Here is a 22,308-nt window from a genome sequence, read left to right as displayed (position 1 = left end):
GGTCCAAACCGTAATATTGCATAGACGTACTTCGGAAATTTTCAAAGACGTCTGCCAACAATAATACGTCGCTAAGAAGATAAAGATCGTGGTAATCGCCTAACGTATTGCAGTCAAACGATTCCCACACGTTTTGAGCGTGGACGTAATCATCGTCCGTTATGTTCTCTCTTCTTAGCGTACTGTAGAATGCCGTCTGTGGTGGAAGTTGGGTTTCGAAAAACTTGTTTATATGGGTCATGTACTCGTACGGGTAAACGCCTTTACGGATTAAACAATCTCTTTTCTCGGGTAGCGGGTAACAGTTTGTGAGACGTTTAAATACGGTGTCTTTGTCCTGACAATCTTTTACAAGATTTTCCACAAGTTTTTCGAGCGATGACGAAAGAAATTGTAAAGAGTCCAAGAACCTCAACGGACCGACAGACAGTGACTGTAATCGCTCGGATGTGTTGGCGATACAGTTTATTTTTACATCGTCCTTATATTTTCCCAGAGCTTGAACTATATGATGACTATCGTAACCGCGGAGGTTATGAAAAAATACTGGAATATGCTCGGTGCGCTTACAATTTAAATTGCACTCGTTATGACATGCACCGAGAAACCGTCCTGTGGTATGCGAGTGATGACGTACACGATCGTCGTTCAACTCACAATGACAAAGAAAACACTCGGTAGCCCTTTGAAATGTTTCAGTGTCTTCGGGAGTCATCACCATCGGTTTTTCGGTGATCATAATTTTGTGCAATCTATCGGCGTGACCGAGCAATTCATCCAGCATCTTTTCAACGATATTTTCAGCATCGGTTCTCGCTCGGTAGACTACAGGACCTTCACAAATCTCCCCTTCCTCGTCGACGATTACATAGGCGTAACCGGACGGAAGATGATGGGCTACCTTATCGGTAAAACTAGTGTTGGGTTTAGGGGTGGCAGTGTCCATCGGATGTACAAATGATTCAAAGTCTGCATACACTGTATACGGAACGCGTAGTGTGGACGAGTAGTCCCTGAACTTCATCACGCATTCCTTTTCTTTAGCGGGATCGGGTACTCTTATCCTTTGTGCACCGTGTCGCTTACACTCGATCAAATGTTGGTTTAGGTTTTGTGTAGCGACATGTGGGTCTGATGAACTGAAACGGTGCAAACAGTAAGGGCAATATTGGCTGCTACCACCATGTTTTGTAAGACCTGAAAGGAGACGAGATAGCCCATTTTTACCTGGTTTGGTATTTATAAGGCAGTAGTGAAATTTATCTCTCGTCTCCCCTGCAAGCAGCAATAGGTGTATGCAGTGGGTACGATCGCGGTTTTCGGTAACACGCACCGGGTACACGCGATCGTTATCTTCCTCATAGCCGTAAACATTGATGCTTATTGTGCGGTTCAACACCTCGAAGCGATCAATGTCTTTAACCTTTACTGGATATGATATCCCGTTCATGTTAATTTCATGTTCAAAGCGTGCATACCAACTCTGACGATAGTTACGACCTGGTTGGTCATGCAGGTATGCTAGTACGGACCATAGGAAACATTTTTCATCATGCGGATTTTTTACATTAACTATTGCCTCTCTTTTTACAAGTTTTTTTGGTGTTTTTATAAATGTGCTAGAGGCGCCATATAACGGACGGTAACGGATAATATTTAAATCAATATAAATTATTTTATTCATTACCCATCCGCTGCCGTTGTTGATGAATTTGGTTAGTGTCTCTATAATTTTCTCCACTGATTCTATCCATGATTCTTCAACAACGTTGGTGTTATCGTCCAAATTTATCACCGTTCTAGTTTTTCCATGCAAGTACAAATTGATGAATGTTGTTTCTACTCCGTCTTCCAGATGTGTCCGCTTCATCAATTCAACATTTGCTGCAACGTACCTGTAGAAACAGAATAATGTTAGTACATATTGACTACTTTAAAAAAAAACAGTATTTACAAAAAATATTAACGTTTTTTTTTAATTACCATTTTATGTTGCCATCAAAGCGTCTGCCTTCTTCCTTCAAACAGTTCAGGATGTTCTTCTGATACCGTAGAAGAGTTGAAAGGAGATACATCTCCTCAGAGTCAGACAGGTCCCATCGAAGACGGATGACGTTGTTATTTATTGCGTGGATAACTACCGGTGATACCATTTTTTTTGTAATATCTGAAACAAATTAAAATAACATATATCGTAACATTGTTTTTTTTTTGTGTGTTTCAGTGAATAACAGAAGAAGAAGAAATGTTTTTCATTATATATATTATTTATTTTATTTGTTTAAAAGTATTTTTTATTGTATTTATTTTAATTGTATAAAGTATTTTTTTAATTGTATTTATTTTAATTGTTTGAAAGTATTTATTTTTTTTAAGTTATAAAGTATTTTTTTAAATTTAATTAAATAATTTATTTGATTTGATTTGATTGAAAGTTATTTGATAACACCATACTGTTCCATTAGTATTTATTTTTTTCATTATATATTTTATTTGTTTAAAAGTATTTTTTATTGTATTTATTTTAATTGTATAAATTATTTTTTAATTGTATTTATTTTACTTGTTTAAAAGTATTAATTTTTTTTTTAATTTATAAAGTGTTTTTTTTAAATTTAATTAAATATTTTTTTTTGATTTGATTGAAAGTTATTTGATAATACCATACTGTTCCATTAGTATTTATTTTTTTAATTAATTAAAGTAAAACTTACCTTGCTAATTAAGATGAAATTTTTTTCATTATATATATTATTTATTTTATTTGTTTAAAAGTATTTTTTATTGTATTTATTTTAATTGTATACAGTATTTTTTAATTGTATTTATTTTAATTATTTAAAAGTATTAATTTTTTTAATTTATAAAGTATTTTTTTAAAAATTTAATTAAATAATTCTTCTTGATTTGATTGAAAGTTATTTGATAATACCATACTGTTCCATTAGTATTTATTTTTTTAATTAATTAAAGTAAAACTTACCTTGCTAATTAAGATGAAAATGTAATGATCTCTCTCCGATCGATGTATTCACTTTCAATAACAGATTGCGAATGATGAAATCAAATGATCTCTCTGCGATCGATGTATTCACTTTCAATAACAGATTGCGAATGATGAAATTACACAAATTTTTTCACTTATATACAAACACAACCGGATTTAACCAACGCAAGTTATAGATAAGAAATTAAAATAAATACGATTCGTGGAATTATTTATCGTGTCGATAAGAACAAAAAAAAATAATTGGCTTGTGGTTTTAATTATTAAAAAAAAAAAAAAACATTTTCCTTATCGCATCCGCTCTTATTAGATACGACGTTCCAGTTCGCACGTGCGCACTAACGGCTAGTGCGCATGCGCCGATTCATATACAAAAACGGCTCGAAAGAGAGAAGAGAGAAAATGAAGAGGGAAGGGGCAGGATAGGCAATCGTGTATCGGAGACTGCAACGATGGTATAGAAACGGTGGCTATGTGTGTATTAATATTACTGTACCATAGCAAATACGATTCTTGGAATTATTTTTCGTGACGATAAGAATATTTTATGGCTTTGATAAAAAATAATTGGCTCAATTCGCGGAATTAATTATAATGACGATAACAATAAAAAATTATTTATAGCGTTGATAAGAAATAATTGGCTCGACCGGATGTGATTAGTAGATAAGAACTTAAAATAATTGACTCAACCAGATGTTGTTAAGCAATTAAAATAAATATTGATAATAATAATTTATGGCTTTGATAAGAAAAAATAATTGGCTCAACCAGATGTTGTTAAGCAATTAAAATAAATATTAATTGTCGATTCTTGGAATACCGATTGCGGATGTTGATAAGCAGATGTGTGGGCACGTACGCACTAACGGCTAGTGCGCATGCGCCGATTCGAATTCCAACGCTGCGATTGGTCAATCGGACAACTTCAGACCACGTCGGTCCCACAATTCTTCAGTCGAGCGCCGCATCTCGCACGGTAAACACCTCTACGTCACTCCGCTGACGCACGCACGCAAACACAGCCGCCACCGCCTCCCGGTGCACGATCCACGACGAGAACCTCTCTCCGTCGCGGTAACGCCTCCCGACGCCATCGCCTGGACGACCAGGATCATCCTCGAGGTACGTCTATATTCACTTGTGTGTATATATATGTATGTGTGTGCGTGTGTGTGTGTGCGTGTGTGTTTGTGTGTCGCAGCAGACATCGCCGCCACCGCCTCCCGGTGCACGATCTACGACGAGAACCTCTCTCCTTCGAGGTTACGCCTCCCGACGTCATCGCCTGGACGACCAGGATCATCCTCGAGGTACGTCTATATTCACTTGTGTGTATATATGTATGTGTGTGCGCGTGTGTGTGTGTGCATGTGTGTTTGTGTGTGTGTGTGTGTACAGACTGATGTTACGTTAAAATTCACAGCTTACGTAGAACATTTTTCACTCATTACATCAGGGAGTCACCGCAGCCGATTGGTTTAAGGCGTCAGTCGGTCGCGTCCCGTCATGACCGGGTTCGAATCCTCTAGCCGACAGAATTTTTTTCACTTTAAATATTATTTATTTAATTCAAATCGACCGCCACACAACAGTGATACCAACCTTTGAAATATTTCTTCAATATATAAACATGTCAACAAAAAATAAATCAAGTTGGTAACACTGACTCGCTGTCGACATAAAATAAATCAAGTTGGCAACACTGACGGGGTACCGGCGTCAATGACGTCACAATCCAAGATGGCTGACCACAGCCATCTTGAATTAGTGACGTCAGAAGTGACGTTTCCAAGATGGCGGACGGCCGCCATCTTGGAATCCAAGATGGCGGACAGCCGCCATCTTGGAATGACGTCATTTTTGACGCCGTACCACCATTTCCGTACTACTCTCTGTTTCTATAGTTCTTCAAAATTTTAAATAATTGCCGAATAATAATAATAATATCCTGTAGTGGCTGTTTCTGCGGAAAAAAATGGGTCAGACCACGCTTCATCGCAAAATTGCTCAACAAAATCACCTACTTTTTGAGAATTCAATGACCTTTCTGAGAATTCTCAGAAACGAATACTCTACTCTTTTAGCTTTTAACGATTCAAAAAGGAAAACCGTTCTGCATCTAACAAGAAAAGTCGCCCGAAACATTCACACCATTAAGAATGAAACGTTTGAATCATATATAGTAATTAATTTGTCTATAAAAGTCGGGTTCCCCAAATTCTTACACTAATTGAATTTGATAGGGATTAACTTGAGTTTTTCCTTGTGAACGACCCTAACCGGAAGTCAGTTCTATCGAGAAGGTTTGCCGCAAAGTTTCCTGAAGAGCGTAAAAGCGACTGATAAATGTTGTGCAACCGTAATCGTCTAAAACCGATGGACTTCGATAAGTACATTTCTTTTTTCACGAAATTTAGGCGCTAAACGAAAAACAGTCGACCTGTTTGTTACTGTACCGTCGGCGAATTCGACGTAAAATCATTCTGGCAGAATAAGACTATGATTAAATAATATTCCGCAATAAATATGTGTTCGGCCTGTAGAAACGTCGTGCTTGTTGTATTGCTGCAAATTACGAACAAAGAGTCGCGTGATAACTGCGTATTACCGTTGTCTAGTACAGTCTCAGAAAAATATCTGCCTTACCTTGTATCCTGGTATGTGTACCTTGTATCGGCGTCCGTTTTCGGATTTTTGACTGTGAACGCATGTGTAACTGAAGTTGTATTAACAATGTAGTAAATATTTTGATCCGGTATTTTTGCAATTATCAAAGAACAGAAAAGAATGGAGAATATAAGATAAATTGTAAAAAAATTAAACGTTTTCAAGTTTTAATCGAACGAAAAGAAATATATATTATAATGCATCGAACATTTTGTAGAGTAAAAATTGTCGGGTGGCTTTTTAAAGATTACCCTAAAATGATATTTTTCTAATATTATAATTTTTGGAATTGTTTCAGCCGGCTCGTCCGAACAAGTTTCTAATATCGAGACCTAACACCATGGTATCAGTTCGAAGCCCGGTATTGATTACGTGTTTATTTTGGGTATCAGCCTGGGCCTACATCAGCAGCGAGCAGTTGAACAGCATCCGTATTCAAGATCAACAAACGGGGGCTGCGTTCGATCCGAACAGTATATTGGGCTGTCACAAGCGGGTGTATAACAGTAAGGTGTCCAAAGCCGACTCGCAAGGTCGCACGTGCTGGGATACGATCAGCGTTATGTCTTGCTGGGGTCGTTGCGATTCTAGAGAGGTTAGTACGTAAAAAAAATATTCATTTTAGATTTTGCTAGATTAAGCAGTAATTTTTAATAGCGATAATTTTTCAAGAGACATTAAGCAGTTTTCACCGGATTTAATGTTTTACTTTTCGTATGCAATCGAAGAAAGTTGAACTTTAATACGATGAAATTACTTATTAAATTATGTAAATTCCAAAGTTTTAAGTCAATAGGATTTAAGGGTGGGAAATATGTGACATTATTTCTAAACGGGTTTTGTATCATACTTCGAAAGCTCAAAAAAAAAAAAAGTTAATATTGGCTACACACACACACACACGCGCGCACACACACACACACACACACACACACACACACACACACACACACACATAATTGCCCTTTAGTAGGATAGGATATATATATGTGTGCTGTATATATATATACAGTCCGTTGCTAAGCTAAGGGACACATACACACAAATGCCCTTTAGTAGGATAGGACATATATATATGTGTGTGTGTGTGTGTGTCCCTTAGCTTAGTACCGGAATGTACCGATCATTAGTGGAAAATCCCGATTCGTTAGTACATGTCTCATGGTGGTCAGGTATATATACTTTTTATATTATTATATATCGATATAATAGAGTAGTCTTGTGTATCTCAGGTCGTCCATTTCTGAGATGTGTGGTTAATTGAAATGCAACCATCAAAGAACACCGGTATCCACGATCTAGTATTCAAATCCGTATAAACGTAACTGCCTTTACTAGGATTTGAACCTTAGAACTCTCGACTTCGAAATCAGCTGATTTACGATGACGATTCCGGTAGGCTTTACTTATGCGATTGTTTTTCTTCAAAAATAATGAACTATAACCAAAGAGTAGGCACCGGAATGTACCGATCACTAGCGAAAAATCTCGATTCGTTAGTATCAATTTCTAGAGTTAAATTTCTAATTTAACTTCGCTATTGGTTTTCTTGGCATTTCTCCCGCCACCACCCCATTCGGTCGACCTAAAGAATAAGACCGAATGTCTGTGCCATAAACGGCTACGGAGTCTCGAAACAGTTTAGCGACTAAATAGCTCCTAGAGCTTACGTAACAGCACGAGCGGACTAAGCGCGGTGCCATACACCACCGCCTTACTTGTCCCAACCTCTCACTTGCCATATATTTACTAAAACGGGTAGGTCACCCCGTCAACTACTAAAAATACATATGACATCCATATATTACAATTTACTTCGTCTAGACAGCAATTACCTGCCACGCCTAGGTCGCTGAATGCCAGAAAGTACCTGTCTACCGTATTAAAGGGCTTGGAGCCTTAATTGGCTGGTGATCATCCTTATATCTCTAGGTTAGCTTCCCACAGCAGTGCGGTAGGAGTCTTTCTCTTAAGTAAAACTACTGATGTCGGTTGAACAAAGCAACCGCATCAAGGAACTCCCACACGGTCTGACAATGCGGCTCTCTCCACGTCGTTTGTGAACGACCGATTTTCCCCTTGACCTCTAAGTTCCAGGGTGGCTCGGTTTCTGGCCTCCCCCAAGAGCAGAGCAGTCAAACATCAGGTGTTCATATGACTGGACCTCCCCGCAGACGCATAGCTCATCAGCCGCCAGGCGGAAGCCGAAACAGATATCGGTTCAAAGTAACACGGTTGGTGAGCACCTGGGCACCCGTTGTTCTTAAAAACGAACTCGAGGCGTACCGTCTCCTCAGATCCCGTATAAACTTGTACAAGGATTTTCACTCAGTCGTCGTGTCCCGTTCCAGCCGCCACGCTTCCATCGCAAGGCTCTGCAACCTCTTCCGCGGGCGGGAGATGAGCAACCGAACGAAATTTAGACCCGGTGCATTGCGATCACCGTTCCGTTCCGGTATTGGCCCCACCCGAAACCGCATTCCAAATACATCGGCCTCCCGGCCTTTCCGCAATCTCCACATGGCTGTCCGAACTTTCACCGCTAAATCCATTTGGAAAGCCTTTCCCAACACGGTAGTAGCCTCGTAGGAGGCTGTTTTAAAAACACCAGTGCATACAATTAAGGCTCTGCGCCGGACAATCCTTAAATTTTGAAGAAGTCTATTCATATCCAACCTTTGCGCCCAAACGGGCGCCGCGTAACAGATCATGCTTTCAAACACACCTCGGTACTCCGTGTACATTTGACGGCCAGACAACCCGTAGTCCATCGAGCAATCCTCATAAGTTTGTGCATCACTGAGACGGCGTCCAGTGTACAGTCTCAGTTCGACCGTTCCTGAAATGTGTGATTAATTGAAACCTAACTACCAAAAAACACCGGTATCCACGATCTAGTATTCAAATCCGTATAATAATGAAACCGTTTAAAACGATATTACTTATTACGCCTCGATAGTTCAATTAGCGCGAAATATTCTTATAATTTAATGGAATCCCAACATAACCCTTCGTGTCACACTGCGCTCGATGCCGCTTATTGAGACGGTTGTAGCTCACTCGGCTTTACTAATGTAATCGTTCGTGTAAAAAATTATATATATAGTCCTCTCAAGCGTTCTCAAATTTTCTCTTCGTCTTAATTTTATATATTTAAGCGACAAACACTTAAGCGCCGACGGAAATGTAATTCCACGATCTTTGTCAGTAGCTTATCCTTACGATTACGATATAATCCATTTCTGACGTTTTACAGTTTCAAACTATAAACTCTTCTTTTTTTTTTAATACGGTGAATTATAAATATTAACGAATATTTCAGGGATAATAGATATTTCAAACGTAATAGTTTGTTTAAATAATTCAAATTTTTGTAATTTGAGATAATTTAAATTATTTTATATAACTTAGAAAATAATATTATAATTTAGTACAATACCTCCTCCCTAAAGGGTTACGCTAATTTTTATAAACTTTTACGTTTAAATAGATTATTATAAAAGTTATTTAATTATTTTTCTTTTAAGAAAAGAAATAAATAATTAAAATCACAACTTTATCGTTGAAAATACGGAGTTAATTAATTATTAAGGTATATCTATAACACAAAAAAAACATCAATCGGCTTTTCTTTATTAATATCACGAATCTACGACTACGCTAATAATTTGTCGGCATAAAACCATCGCGGATATTTCTACTACACTGTTACCGATTTACGATCGAAATATATCTAAAATTATAACGTATAAATACGACATGTAAGAGCGACTTCACGTAATGCTTGATTTGAAAGCCTACAGTTTTTCATTCGAGCACGTTTAGAAGTTACGACACAAATAATAATGTGTTTACCAGAATATTGAATGCTCGTATTAAGAAGTGACGAGTATTGTTTTACTAAAGAATATTTTGTTACATCGGTATTTCTTTTTATAAATAAATATCATTACGTAACGAATCTTGTAAGCTGTTGTATATTATTTATTTCATATTTTATATCACATATGTTGCCAAATGTTAATAATTTATAAATTTTGCATTTTAATGTTATAAAAACAAAAAGATATTCTTAATATATATATTTGTATGAATATTTGTTTGTTTTGTCCGTATGCGTTCCTATACCATTCATCCGATTGCGATGAAACTTTGGTGAGTTTAACCGAAGTGCATTCGCCCGCGAAAGTTTCTCAATTAGTTTGGACCCGCTAGATGGCGCTGGGGGTCGAGATATTTCAAAAAATTGTATTTATGTTCCGATTTGGCTCGTATTCAGAATATATATTAGTTACGCGAAAATAAATATTTTTGCAAAAACTATACCCGCTAGGTGGCGCCGGTGTCGAGATATTTTCGAAACAAACAAACAAACAAATATACAAACAGACTTTCTTCTTCTATCTATCTATATATATATATATATAAAAAATACAACGTTCGTATTTGCGTTTGCTATAGACTAAAAAACTACCGGGCCGATTTACGCGTGGGTTTTCGCAAAACGATTCGCGTTGTCCGGAGAATGTTTAAAGCATCCAAATCCCGTAGGGGAAGAAACCAGCCTCTTCCGTTCCTAGTCCTGACGGGCTTTAACGGGAGAAATGTTTAAAGCCATTGAAATCCTGATCCGACCGGTAGAAAGAGTTACGGGTATTTTGACCCGTTACCGTGTTTAGAGAGTATTTTGAATTAAAGCCGATAGGTTGTGCTGTTTAGACGATCGGATTTATTTACGTTCTGACTTTTATAAAGGGAAAGATTAAATTTCGTAAAGTTCCGTAACGTTCAGTTTTTTTAATGTTTGGCCGGCGTCCGTGTCACGATTGGTAGCGCCTCGGCCTTTCATCCGGAGGTCCCGGGTTTGAATCCCGGTCAGGCAGGCATGGCATTTTCACAAACGCTACAAATCATTCATCTCATCCTCTGAAGCAATATCTAACGGTGGTTCCGGAAGTTAAAAAAAAAAAAATATTCCAAAATGTGCTCATTTAATCTATATATACTCAAATGTAGCAATAGCGAAGCGTTGCTGGGTCTGTTAATAATAAATAAAAAAAAGCCGGCAAAAGATTACAAAACTTTCCCGGCGTTGTACCTTATGTTCAACAAGCGTTTTAAATGGAAATAATAAAATAAAATTAAGTTTTTAGGTAAAATTTCTTTCCCGACCTCCATAGTTGAGTAGGTAGCGTCTCAGCATTTCGTGCGGATGTCTCTGATTCGAATTCCGGTAAGGCGTGGCATCTTTTCATACGCTACCGATTTCCACTCGACTGACGACTATAGCTGTTGATGTCTGCTCTTTGATAACAGTAAAAGAAAAGAAAATTATTTAATTTTAAATAAAAATGTTAAATATTATTATTATTCGGCTTTTACGAAGGAAAAATTAAAACACATTTAAAGCCGTAAAGTTAATAATTTTATTAAATAAAAATCGATAATATTATTATTAAATGTAATCGTTTAATAATTATAATCATTTATTATTATTATTAATAGTGAAAATAGTGTTTTTATTGGATCGCCTTACCACGTATAGAAAGCACATTTTATCCACAATTTCGAAAAAATCAACATGGTCAATAAAGATATTTTTGCTCCTATTTGACCCGCTTGATCAAATTACCTTTTTAACTTAAAATTACGTAATATTAAAAATAGAATCGGGGAAAACAAATCAAAATTCTTAGTAAAGACTTTCGGCTCCCAGTTGATTCCTTTGACCGAGTTAGTCTTAATCGTCAAAATAATTTTACTGTAGATGGAATATAATCGCTAAAGAAAAAAATCGGATGTGGACACCACATGACTTCCTTGTACACCTATTTTATTTTATTAATAACTTCTGATATTTTTTCATTTTTTTTAATTTTTTTTATTGTTATTAAATTATTATTTATCGTAAACATCTTTTTTACAGTCGGAGGTTAATTTATTTAAATTAAAAAAAAAAATTTAAAAAAGGAGGTGAAGTCTGATTTGAACAAATGCGCTTTCCTCTTGTAAGTTCCAAATATTTCATTAATTAAAACTTTATTTGGTTATTACTCTGGAACCGATGAAAATAAGTACCGCTTACGATATATCGTTGAAAAGCTCTCGATGAGGGCTTATTACTGCAGGGCTTATTATTTTTGGACAAAACATTTGTCCAAAATCCAAATGTTTTGGATTTTGGACATTTTTGGTTCAGTCGATTGCAATCAAAAGGGGAGGTGCACAAATAGATGTTACAACAGTCCTAAATCCAAAATTTCAACATTCTACGGCTAATCGTTTATGAGTTATGCGATATACTTACGTGCGTACAGACGTCACACCGAAGCTAGTCAATAGATATTTCCGTTGAAATTTGAAAACCGAAATTTTTCGCGATTGTAATACTTCCTTGTATTTAATCATATTTTCAGGTGAGGCTCGTTTTTAGATCGATGGCTTTCTAAAAAAGCAAAATTGCCGTATTTGATACGATTACAAACCGCATATCATTCAGTGGTGATCATTACTACCGAAAAAATTCACTGTTTGGCTTCGATTATGGACTTGTGGCTTTAACGGGCCATTTTTTTTAAATTGAGAAAGGACTTGCTGTTACAGTAAATGGTGAACGCTATCGACCTGCGATTCGTGATTTATTGTTCACAAATTTGAAAAATTTTGATTTTAATGGGATGTAGTTTCAATAGGTTGGTGCCGCATGCCAGTCGCCTGCTGAAACGATTCAATTATTGCGTCAAAAGGTCGGTGATTCGATATTTTCACGAAATTTTAATGTCAATGTGCCAATAAGATCGTGTGATTTGACTCCCTTAGACTTTTTTCTCTGGGATTACCTTAAGTCCATAGCGATAAACGGCGAACGACTGATGACTTGAAAGCCAATGTTCGACGCGTATTCCAGCTGATTTGTGCGAAAAAGTTACGTAAAATTTTGTTTGTAGACTTGACTAAGTCGAGTAAAGCCGTGGTGGACATACGAACGATATTGTTTTTCGAACATAATGTTATGTTATAAGCTTGAAAATAAAAGAAGATTTTCGTTGATATTACATATAATTTTTTTCTATTACAATTTTACTTTTTGCGCTGAAAATGAAGGATCCTAGATATGTACATGTGTATTGTATTCGCTTCTGATTCATTTAACATCCTAGAAACGGCTTGACGTAAATAGTTAATATCTATTTCTATGTATGAGACAGATGTTACTAGGTTAAAATAAAAAAAAAATACTAATTATTAGCATCTAACAACGGTAATTGGAAATACGTAACAAACTGTTTTTGTATCAAATTGTTAACGGCAAACAAAAAGTTTTGAAATTGATCATTTTTCTTAGTTTACTTTTTTCTTCTCTAGTATATTTTTCATTTATTTTGTTCTCGTTGTTCTTTTTAAACAGAGTTCATTAAGGTTTTAGTAGGTCTGTCCGGTGTTTCTTTCGAGAAGGGCCATTCATCAGCTGACCAAGACTACTCTGTTAAAAATAATAATACACAACGAACTCGATCGATAAAAAAAATATGTAATATACAGTTGCGGTATCCGAATATTAATTAATCTAGTTTCTTATTTACGTTTATATCTTACTTTTCTGTAATTAAAAATTATTTTTATTTTTGAATCTTATATTTAAAAATATTTGGATTTTTATTTATTACGTATATTATTATTATAAATCATAATCAAATTTATTTATGATAACCCTACAAAAGGTTACATTATTTTCCTGGCTTTACCCTTGACAGATTTTATTTCAAATACAACATAGAATTTTTAAGTATTAAAAAATTAATATTTCATATTAAAAATATTAAAATATTTCATATTTTAATATTTTATATTTATTAATATTTTATATTAAAAATTAATATTATTATTAATTTATAATATTAATTTAATTAATTTTTAAATATTAATAACTTAATTATGCAATTTTTAGAGTACAAATGCGAAAAAAATTAAAACGTTCGGTAAAATAAAATATAGATCCGTTTGGCAGTCTTATCAAATAATGTTTTTACCTTAAAAATTACGTAGTAGTAAAATTACAATTATTTTTCTGACATCGTTTTAATTTATTATTTTTCTGTGTACGTTGCAATCTATTCAACTAATGAACAATAAGCAACCCCCCCCCCCGGCCCGATGAGATGAGAATGATATGCGTAACGTATAAACGAGGTGTAATCTTATAGACTCAGCCGACCGTTCTTGAGAAGTGGTAAACGCCAAATTACACCGGTATCCGCTTAATATTCATTCTTTTAGTATAAAAACAATTAACTTTTCGAAAATCAGCTGTTAACCGTTTTGTGACGACGAATTAACCGCTAGACCGACCCGGTAGGCTAAAAAGAACTGTAATTGAAAAAAATTAAAATTTTTATTAAAAAATATAGGATCTCACATCACCTCCCGTTTACCAAATGACTTTTTATCACCAAAATTTACCGTATTTAGAACATAATAGTTATGAAAAGACATCATAACCTTTAGTAAAGACAATTTGGGTCCATTTTGATCCTTTTCGACAGCTACTTCATATAACATTTACGATAACAGTCGCAATCTGCAAAACAAATAAAATATCGGAATTAATAAAAAAAATAATTCTTCATGATTATGTACTGACTCCACTGCCGAATAGCAAGAAAAAACCTTTTCCTTATAAGGTACAGTACCTTTATCGCACTTTTTTTAAAGACTTTTCCGGTCTGTGATACTACTCTTCAATAAGACCGGGTCACAAGGTAGGAGACACGACAGTAACAGATTTGAAAGAGATTAAATATACACCTGATGGAGAAATAGAATATAAATTAAAACATACAGACACAAACTGGATAAAAATTACCACAAGACGATCAATAATTGACCAGACGACCACAGGAAATGGAGAAGCTGCCACCGCTATATCAGAAGTGTACAAAAATCAAAAAAGAAAAATATAATCACCTATAAGCTTTAAAAAAAGTTTGGACTCAGATTATCTTGCCTTTTACGATGAACTCCCTCATCATTAGAAAAATTATGCCGAAGTTGAACGTGTAATATTAGATTCAATTTCTATTTTATTAGTAAATACTATTTTTTATTTGTATCAGTTACCCGGAAATGCTTCGCTATTGCTAGATTTGAGTATATATATATATATATATTTGGAGATTAAATGAACACAATTGAAAGTTTGATAAAACATTAAAAAACTGAACATTACGGAAGTTCACAAAATTTAACCTTTTACTTTATTTCCCTTTAACTTTAACTTTTTCCTCTATTTCCCTTTTCCCCTGTTTCCCACTTTACCTATTTTCCTTTTCCCCTTCTTCCATTTTTAATTTATCCCTTTTTCCATTTTGCCTTTCCACTTTTTCCCGCGCGTAAATCGGTCCAGTAGTTTTTTAGCCTATAGCGGACACACATACGACCATTGCCTTTTATATATATAAAGTCTGTTTATATATTTGTTTTGGAAATATCTCCACACCGGCGCCACCTAGCGGGTATAGTTTTCGCAAATATTTTTCTTTTCACTTAACTAATGTATATAAAAATATATAAATTATAATTCCGCTTACCAACCGATTTAATTAATTATTATTTTTTAGCGCTTTCAGAGGTTTTCTCGTCTTCAGGAACATCTGATAAACTTGTATATAAGTATTCACTTCCCATATTAATTTGATGTAAATTAAAATTAAAATAAAATAAAATTTCCATAAATATAAAAATCGATCGTCAAGTTATAAAATAAGTCGTACATTTGTACGTCTAGTCGAATAAAAGCGTTTCAGTTGTTCGAGACGCTTTTATCGACCGCAGTATTTAACTGACGTTTTCGTTTATTACTGAGCAACGCCCGACTAATCCACGGGGCAACCAGGATAATGATTGTGTCGGTCGGTAAGCGGAATTATTGTTTATATATTTTTATATTATATATACCAACGGGCCATGCTGATACGATTAAACTAATGTATGTTAATATGAGCCAAATCGAACCATAAATACAAATTTTTCGAAATATCGCGACCCCCAGCGCCACCTAGCGGATCCAAACTAATTCAGAAAGCTTTGCGGGCGTGCGCACAACTCACCAAAGTGTTGTTTCGTTGCAATCGGATGAATGGTATAGTATAATACACAATTATATATATATATAATTTTCATATACTTATTCCCTTCACAGACAATACGTGTTTCAAAATGTTATTAAATAAATATTCCAACTAAAAAAAAATCCCTTTCGACGCGCCGGAAGGCGGAGGTAGATTTCACCGGTGCCAAGTACGGATTAAAAAAGATTTCCACCTTAAAGTTAAGAAAAACTTTAAATTTACTCGATACGACAACGGTTGCATGCGACAAACGTTTCACATGTTTCTTCATGTGAAACTGGAATCTTCTTACAATTCCAGCAATATTTTGGTCATCCCTTGCCGTAAGAATTGGCCATATCAAAACTTGTTTCAGACAAAAGTTCTAGGTAATATTTAGAGGACTAACGACCGCTTTAAACCGATTCGATACTGCGTCTATTAATTGAGGTATGGTTTTTTTTTGTTTTCGAAACCCCATTTTTCCACCCTCGGGCTAACGGTTGGTGATAACGAAAACTTTACTTAAAATAAATTTTAAGTCCTTATCCGAAGAATAGTAGAAACTTAAAAATAATTCAATATTTTACTCGATAAGAAAGTTATAGCGATATTTTGTTTTTTCGAAAAAGCCCCCTCATTTCCACCCCCACGGTCCGATTTTACCCGATAACGAACTCGTTCGATATTTTACGTCGTTATATTTTATTTATCAGTTCGAAAGTGATTGGCGCAAAATTACGGCCTTTATTATGTCAACAAGAAAGTAAAATATATATATATAAACTTTTGAACTGACGATGGTTTTGGTGTCTGGGGAATGTGAAACGCGAAGATATGACGAAATTTTCCGTAAGTTGTTCACGGTACCCGTTACAATAGGTAGCTTTCTTATAAAACCTACCTAATACCGTTTTTTACTCTTAGATAATGTCGATAATGATAAAAACGTTTCTTAGGAAAAGCGTGAAACAACATAAACCGTGCAGTTTTTCCTGTAAAAATATATGTAACTCCAATAATAAATAAAAAAATAAATATTTTTAAGAATTAATTATTTTGTTATATAAATCATATTCACAAGTTTTAAGTATTCAACAAAATTTACATTTTAAAATACATAGTTTTGTGGCCCTCCTGTAAAATTTACTCAAATGTACTTACACACTTTTCTGGTTTCAGCGACGATATGCTGCTTCAGCAGCAACAGAGCTACTACAGCCAAGAAAGTCAAAATTATAAATAGTAAACTAATATTCCTAGAAATAAGTTAAAAATTCCAATTTTTTTAGACAATTTTTCCCTGTTTTTAACAAATCGTTTTCATTTTACAAAGTGAGAAATTATTTTTGCTTTTGTTAATTCAAAATATATATTAATTTAATTATATTTAACGAATAACAATCGATAATAAATCATCGGTAAAATAATCTTTATTATATTGTATATGTTTATCTTTACCGAACTGATTTTATGAAAACGTAGTATTATGTGGCCGCAAAAAAACCCAGTGTTAATTGAACAATTGATTTTTTAATGACTGTCGGTTACTGAGACGGGAACAGGAGTGGTTCTTGCAAAACTCAAGTGCCCCATCTTCCTCTTGGTTGTAATGAGTGGTGCAGCGGGAAGAGAAATTTTTGCGTTCTCCTGCTCATCGACCACCCCCTTTGGACAGTTAAAACACGTTTTAAATAGGTCATAAATATTTAGTTTTTTTTAAAAATCTTATTTAAATATTCAAAACAAAATCTGCACCGTTATTCATTGTCATTTCGGCTACAAAAATTTAATTAAATTAATTAGAAAACTTTTTATTAATTTTATCTCTATAATTTGACACCCTTCACTAATTAAATTAAAAATAATTTTTATAATTAGTAATAATAGAACCGGTATAAATCCGTCAGAACATATAATTTTCGCGATCCACTTGTAAAATTTCAACTATATCTCAGCCGTTTATCGATCGATTTTAACAAATGAAGCGGTATTTTTTCTCAATAACAGGTTTAAAATTTCTTTTAATAAAATATAATTCGATAAAATTAATATTTACAGATAGAGCTATTAACGATTATAAATATTAAATTTTCGTTGAAATTATTAAAGGTAAAATTTCAAATCTATTTCTTTTTTAAAGGATATTGTTGGGTAAATATCTCATTCAATCTTTTCTTAAAATATACAATTTCTTTAAAAAAAAAATCACGGACAAAGGAATAATGAAACGAGATAAAAGTATTTATCTATACGAGCCTTTTTTTTTTTTTGTTTATTTTTTCACCTAAATCGGTACCTTTACTTTGGCAAACACCTCCCAGGACATGGATATATATTTATATAAATTCATTTTCGAAATCAAGAGTTCTAACGTTCGAGTCCTTGTAAAAGCAGTTGCTTTTATATGGATTTCAATACTAGACCGTGGATACCGGTGTTCTTTAGCGGTTGGGTTTCAATTAACCGCATGGTGAAGGCGACGGCAAACCACTTGTAAAACCTGCCAGGAATTGGAATCGCCAAGGGTCGGACCCGACTACGTCTAAATTTATTTATTTTTTATTATACGGTGTATTTAATAATTTTCCGCTTTTCAACGTAATCTACAATAAGATAAATATTCTACAGCTATCCCGTTTCTGAATGAAATCTTTGTCTTGATGTCGTAGCCGGTTTAGAACATTTATTTCGTCGTGTTCATTGCCATTAAACGTCTTACCGCGTAACGCGCGCGCCTCTTTTAGCGTACCAAATAATTGGAAATTAGAAGGGGCCGACTCAGGATTGTATAGGGGTGAGTTAATACTTTCTGACGCAATTTCTCGAATTCCGTGAGCGTGTAAGGGCGAGGGTTATCTTGAAGGAGAATGATGCCTTTGTGCTGAGATCCAGGGCGGTTTTTTCAACACGGTTGACTTCACTTTCTCGATAAGGTCGCAGTAGTATGCGCCGTTTACTATTCGTTGATCTTTATGAAAATGGAGAAAAACCGGGCCTTTTAAAACATCTTACCAAAAGATTTTAAACATGGTATTTCCTGCTGACGGTCGGTTTCGGAATTTCTTCTTGAAAGGTTAGAATACTACGCTAAAAAGTCACTTTCTTGCTGATATCGTCGATTTAGCTCTGCACATATGCGGGTCTCGTCTCCCTATAGTAATCTGTCGGTTCTCTTGGAACTCATCTTGCGCTTGTTTTACGGAATTTGAGATTGTCGGTGATAATCCTACGAACCGACCCGACACTTAGTTGTAATTTTTCAGCTGTAATCTCAACCGTCCCGATTCTTCAATAATAAGAATTTATGCGAGTTTCACGCGCTGGAATTGTTACTTCATTTGAACGACCAGAACGGTGTTCTTCAGAAACTGAATTTCGACCGTCTTAAAATTTTTTACCCGCTTTTCCCTACAGTTTATTCAACTTTGCCCGTATTGTTACGAAAGTAAATGTTAAGCAGGTTTTCACATTGGCGAAGCAAAAAACAGATCATTGCACGCTGTTCTACTAATTCGCAAACAAAACCCGCATCATAAAATATTTTGAGGTTATAACAGTTTTACTCAAATAGCGGATCATCTCAGCGGTACCAACTTGCTATTCTGAAAGTATCCCTTTTATGATACTTCCAGGACAGCTGTAAAGTTTTGGCTCCACAACAATTTGTATTTAATTATTGAATGACTTTCATATATATATATATATATGTGTGTGTGTGTGTGTGTGTGTGTGTGTGTGTGTGTGTGTGTGTGTGTGTGTGTGCGTGTATGTTTAGTTTTAATATAAATCATGTTTTTCAATTTTATACTTTTTTACTTCGTTTTACGAAGTAAAGGAAGTATTGTAATCGCGACAAATTTCGGTTTTCAGATTTCAACGGAAATATTCATTTTGATCATCCCTAAATCCATTTTGAATAGTTTCAGCGTGATGTCTGTACGTATGTATGTATGTATGTATCTCGCATAACTCAAAAACGATTAGCCGTAGGATGTTCAACTTTTGGATTTACGACTGTTGTAACATCTAGTTGTGCACCATCCCTTTTGATTGCAATTGAATGGGCCAAAAGAGTCCAAAAAAGCCCAAAATCCAAAAAAAATTGAATTTCGGACTTTTTCTTAACTGCAGTAATAAGCCCTCATCGAGAGCTTTTCAACGATATTTCATATGAAGTACTTATTTTCATCGGTTCCAGAGTTATAATCCAATAAAATTTTATTTAAGGAATTATTTGATCTTATAAGAGGAAGAAGGTAAGAATTCGACTTCCTTTTTTTAAATTTATATATATATTGACTTTTAATCATTTTTAACCTGTGAATGTAAAAATAGTTTTACAATAAATAATTCAATAATAACAACAAAAATAATATGAGAAAAATAAAGAAATATGTAATTAAAAATATAAATATATTTAAAAAAATTGTAATTTAACAGGCGTACAAGGAAATTATGTGGTGTTCACATCAGTACTTTTATTTATTGCCTCACTTTCCTCATAACTAATTTCTCTAAAAATTTTATTTGGTTACAAACAATTTAACAAAATAAATTTACGCAAAATTTAAAAAAAACTTTTTTTTAACTCCTATTGTTTTTCAAGTTTTGTCGGAAACTACTGGTATACAGTTCTGGGATCGAAGCTTTTTTTATATTTTTGTGAAAGATTACATACATATAAGATCACTAATTTTACTCATTATTTTATGTACATAGATTTTTAGTGTAGTATTATAATACTATAATTTCACTAAAATATTATAATCGCCGATCTCTGTGACGGAGTGGTATCGTCTTGACCTTTCATACGGCGAGGTCCAGAGTTCGGATCTCGGTCAGGCATAGCATCTTTCATACACTTCCATATCCCACCCACAAGCTTCAAGCGTACGCGATGATATTATCAAGCAAAAAAAAAAAAAAAAAAATTGTATTTTGGACTTTTTTTAACTGCAGTAATAACCCCTCATCGACAGCTTTTCAACGATACATCGTAAGAGGTACTTATTTTTATCGGTTCCAGAGTTATAGCCTAATGAAATATTTTGATCTTACAAAGGAAAGGCGCATCGGTTCAAATACGACTTCATCTCTTTTTTTTATGATTTAAAAATATCGATTTATTAATAATTATTAACCCTCGATTGTAAAAATATTGTACAATAAATAAAAATTCAATAATGACAATAAAAAAAATGAAAAAAATATCAGAAGTTATTATCGAAATAAAATTTTATGTACTTTTCATTTTATAAAAATGTGTATATGTAATTTAATAGGCGTACAAGGAAATCATGCGGTGTTCACATCAGATTTTCTTAAGAAGGCTTTCAGTTTACATCATTAAATTTAGTTTCTGAATTTGCAATTGTCTTAATGTAGAGCTTTGTATTATTATGAATAACAACATTTCTTTTAAGTTCAGACCGTTTCATGTCAGTAATAATAGAAGTTTTGATAATATGAATATCATAGTCGTAAAAGATCGTTTCCACATTTGTTTAGATGTTTGTCAGATTTATTCATCGTGATTTGAGCATACAGATTGAAAATGGAATAACGTTTGTTAATCACCAGGTTTTAATTTCTTCTTTTCCTGAAACAGTTTTTTTTGTGGTATTCTTTCTTTTTGCTGTTATCTTTTAACCTATATATTATTTTTTCCATTTTTTTTAAATTTGGCAAAAAATTATTGTCCATTTACTTTTTCATATCTAAATTCCACATCGTGGATAATGTTCATCAGATGTCCACATAAGATTTTTTTTGTCGTTTCTGGACTCCGTCACATTCTTGGACTAATTAGATGATTACATTTAATTAGTGCGCCGCTTTGGTTTGTATTCGGGAGTCTTAAGGCTGGGAGATAATCAGCCTCAATTTTTTTTTTTTTTTATTTACTTTTTTCACTCCACTTATCCCTTTTTGCTCGATATCTTCAACGTTTGATGAACCGAATCTTTTTTAAAGATTTTTACGATGACATCTTAATGCGATTTATTGAGGAATTTAACTTTTTTTACGATCGATCAAGGGGTGGGGAAATATTGTGATGGTCATAGGGATCACGTACGTCAAAAGTTTACTCGAAGAATAGACTAGTACTTTGTATATAATTCTTTACTTATATACGAGTACATTCGTACTTTCCGCTTAACGGTCTTCTTGTGTAATAATTTGTAAGCTCGCAGTAGCCGTCTTATACTATATCAGAAAATAAAATATTTCTTGTATTATTATTATTATTTTTATTTTCAGATATCTGACTGGAGGTTTCCTTACAAAAGAAGTTTCCATCCGGTATGTCTGTTCGATTCACGGGAACTAGCTACGGTGACGTTATCCAACTGCGAAGAAGGAGTCGAGCCGGGGACAGAATTTTATCAGTATTTACAAGCTGTCTCCTGCAGGTGTCTGGTTTGTAAATCATCTGAAGCATCCTGCGAAGGTGTAAGGTATAGGCGGCCAACGACTGATGAAATCGTCGAAATTATATTAGAAAATAAATAATATTAATAT

The 22,308-nt window shown here is 34.3% G+C and overlaps 1 protein-coding gene across 4 annotated transcripts in view; it reads left to right on the top strand.

The window, feature by feature from the left end:
* Gpb5 (Glycoprotein hormone beta 5) overlaps nucleotides 1-22,308 on the top strand; it is a 161,099-nt gene that overhangs the window by 119,091 nt on the left and 19,700 nt on the right. For all 4 annotated transcript variants that reach the window (XM_075369018.1, XM_075369020.1, XM_075369019.1 and 1 more), the window contains 2 exons: nucleotides 5,976-6,272; nucleotides 22,048-22,244. In XM_075369018.1, coding sequence (XP_075225133.1) covers nucleotides 5,976-6,272; nucleotides 22,048-22,244 — 494 coding nt within the window. The remainder of the gene's footprint in view (nucleotides 1-5,975; nucleotides 6,273-22,047; nucleotides 22,245-22,308) is intronic.

The sequence above is a fragment of the Lycorma delicatula genome, chromosome 6, assembly GCF_047948215.1.
Source record: "Lycorma delicatula isolate Av1 chromosome 6, ASM4794821v1, whole genome shotgun sequence".
NCBI lineage: Eukaryota > Metazoa > Arthropoda > Insecta > Hemiptera > Fulgoridae > Lycorma > Lycorma delicatula.
The sequence above is the reverse complement of the archived record's forward strand: the minus strand, read 5'-3'. Positions and strand labels throughout refer to the sequence as shown.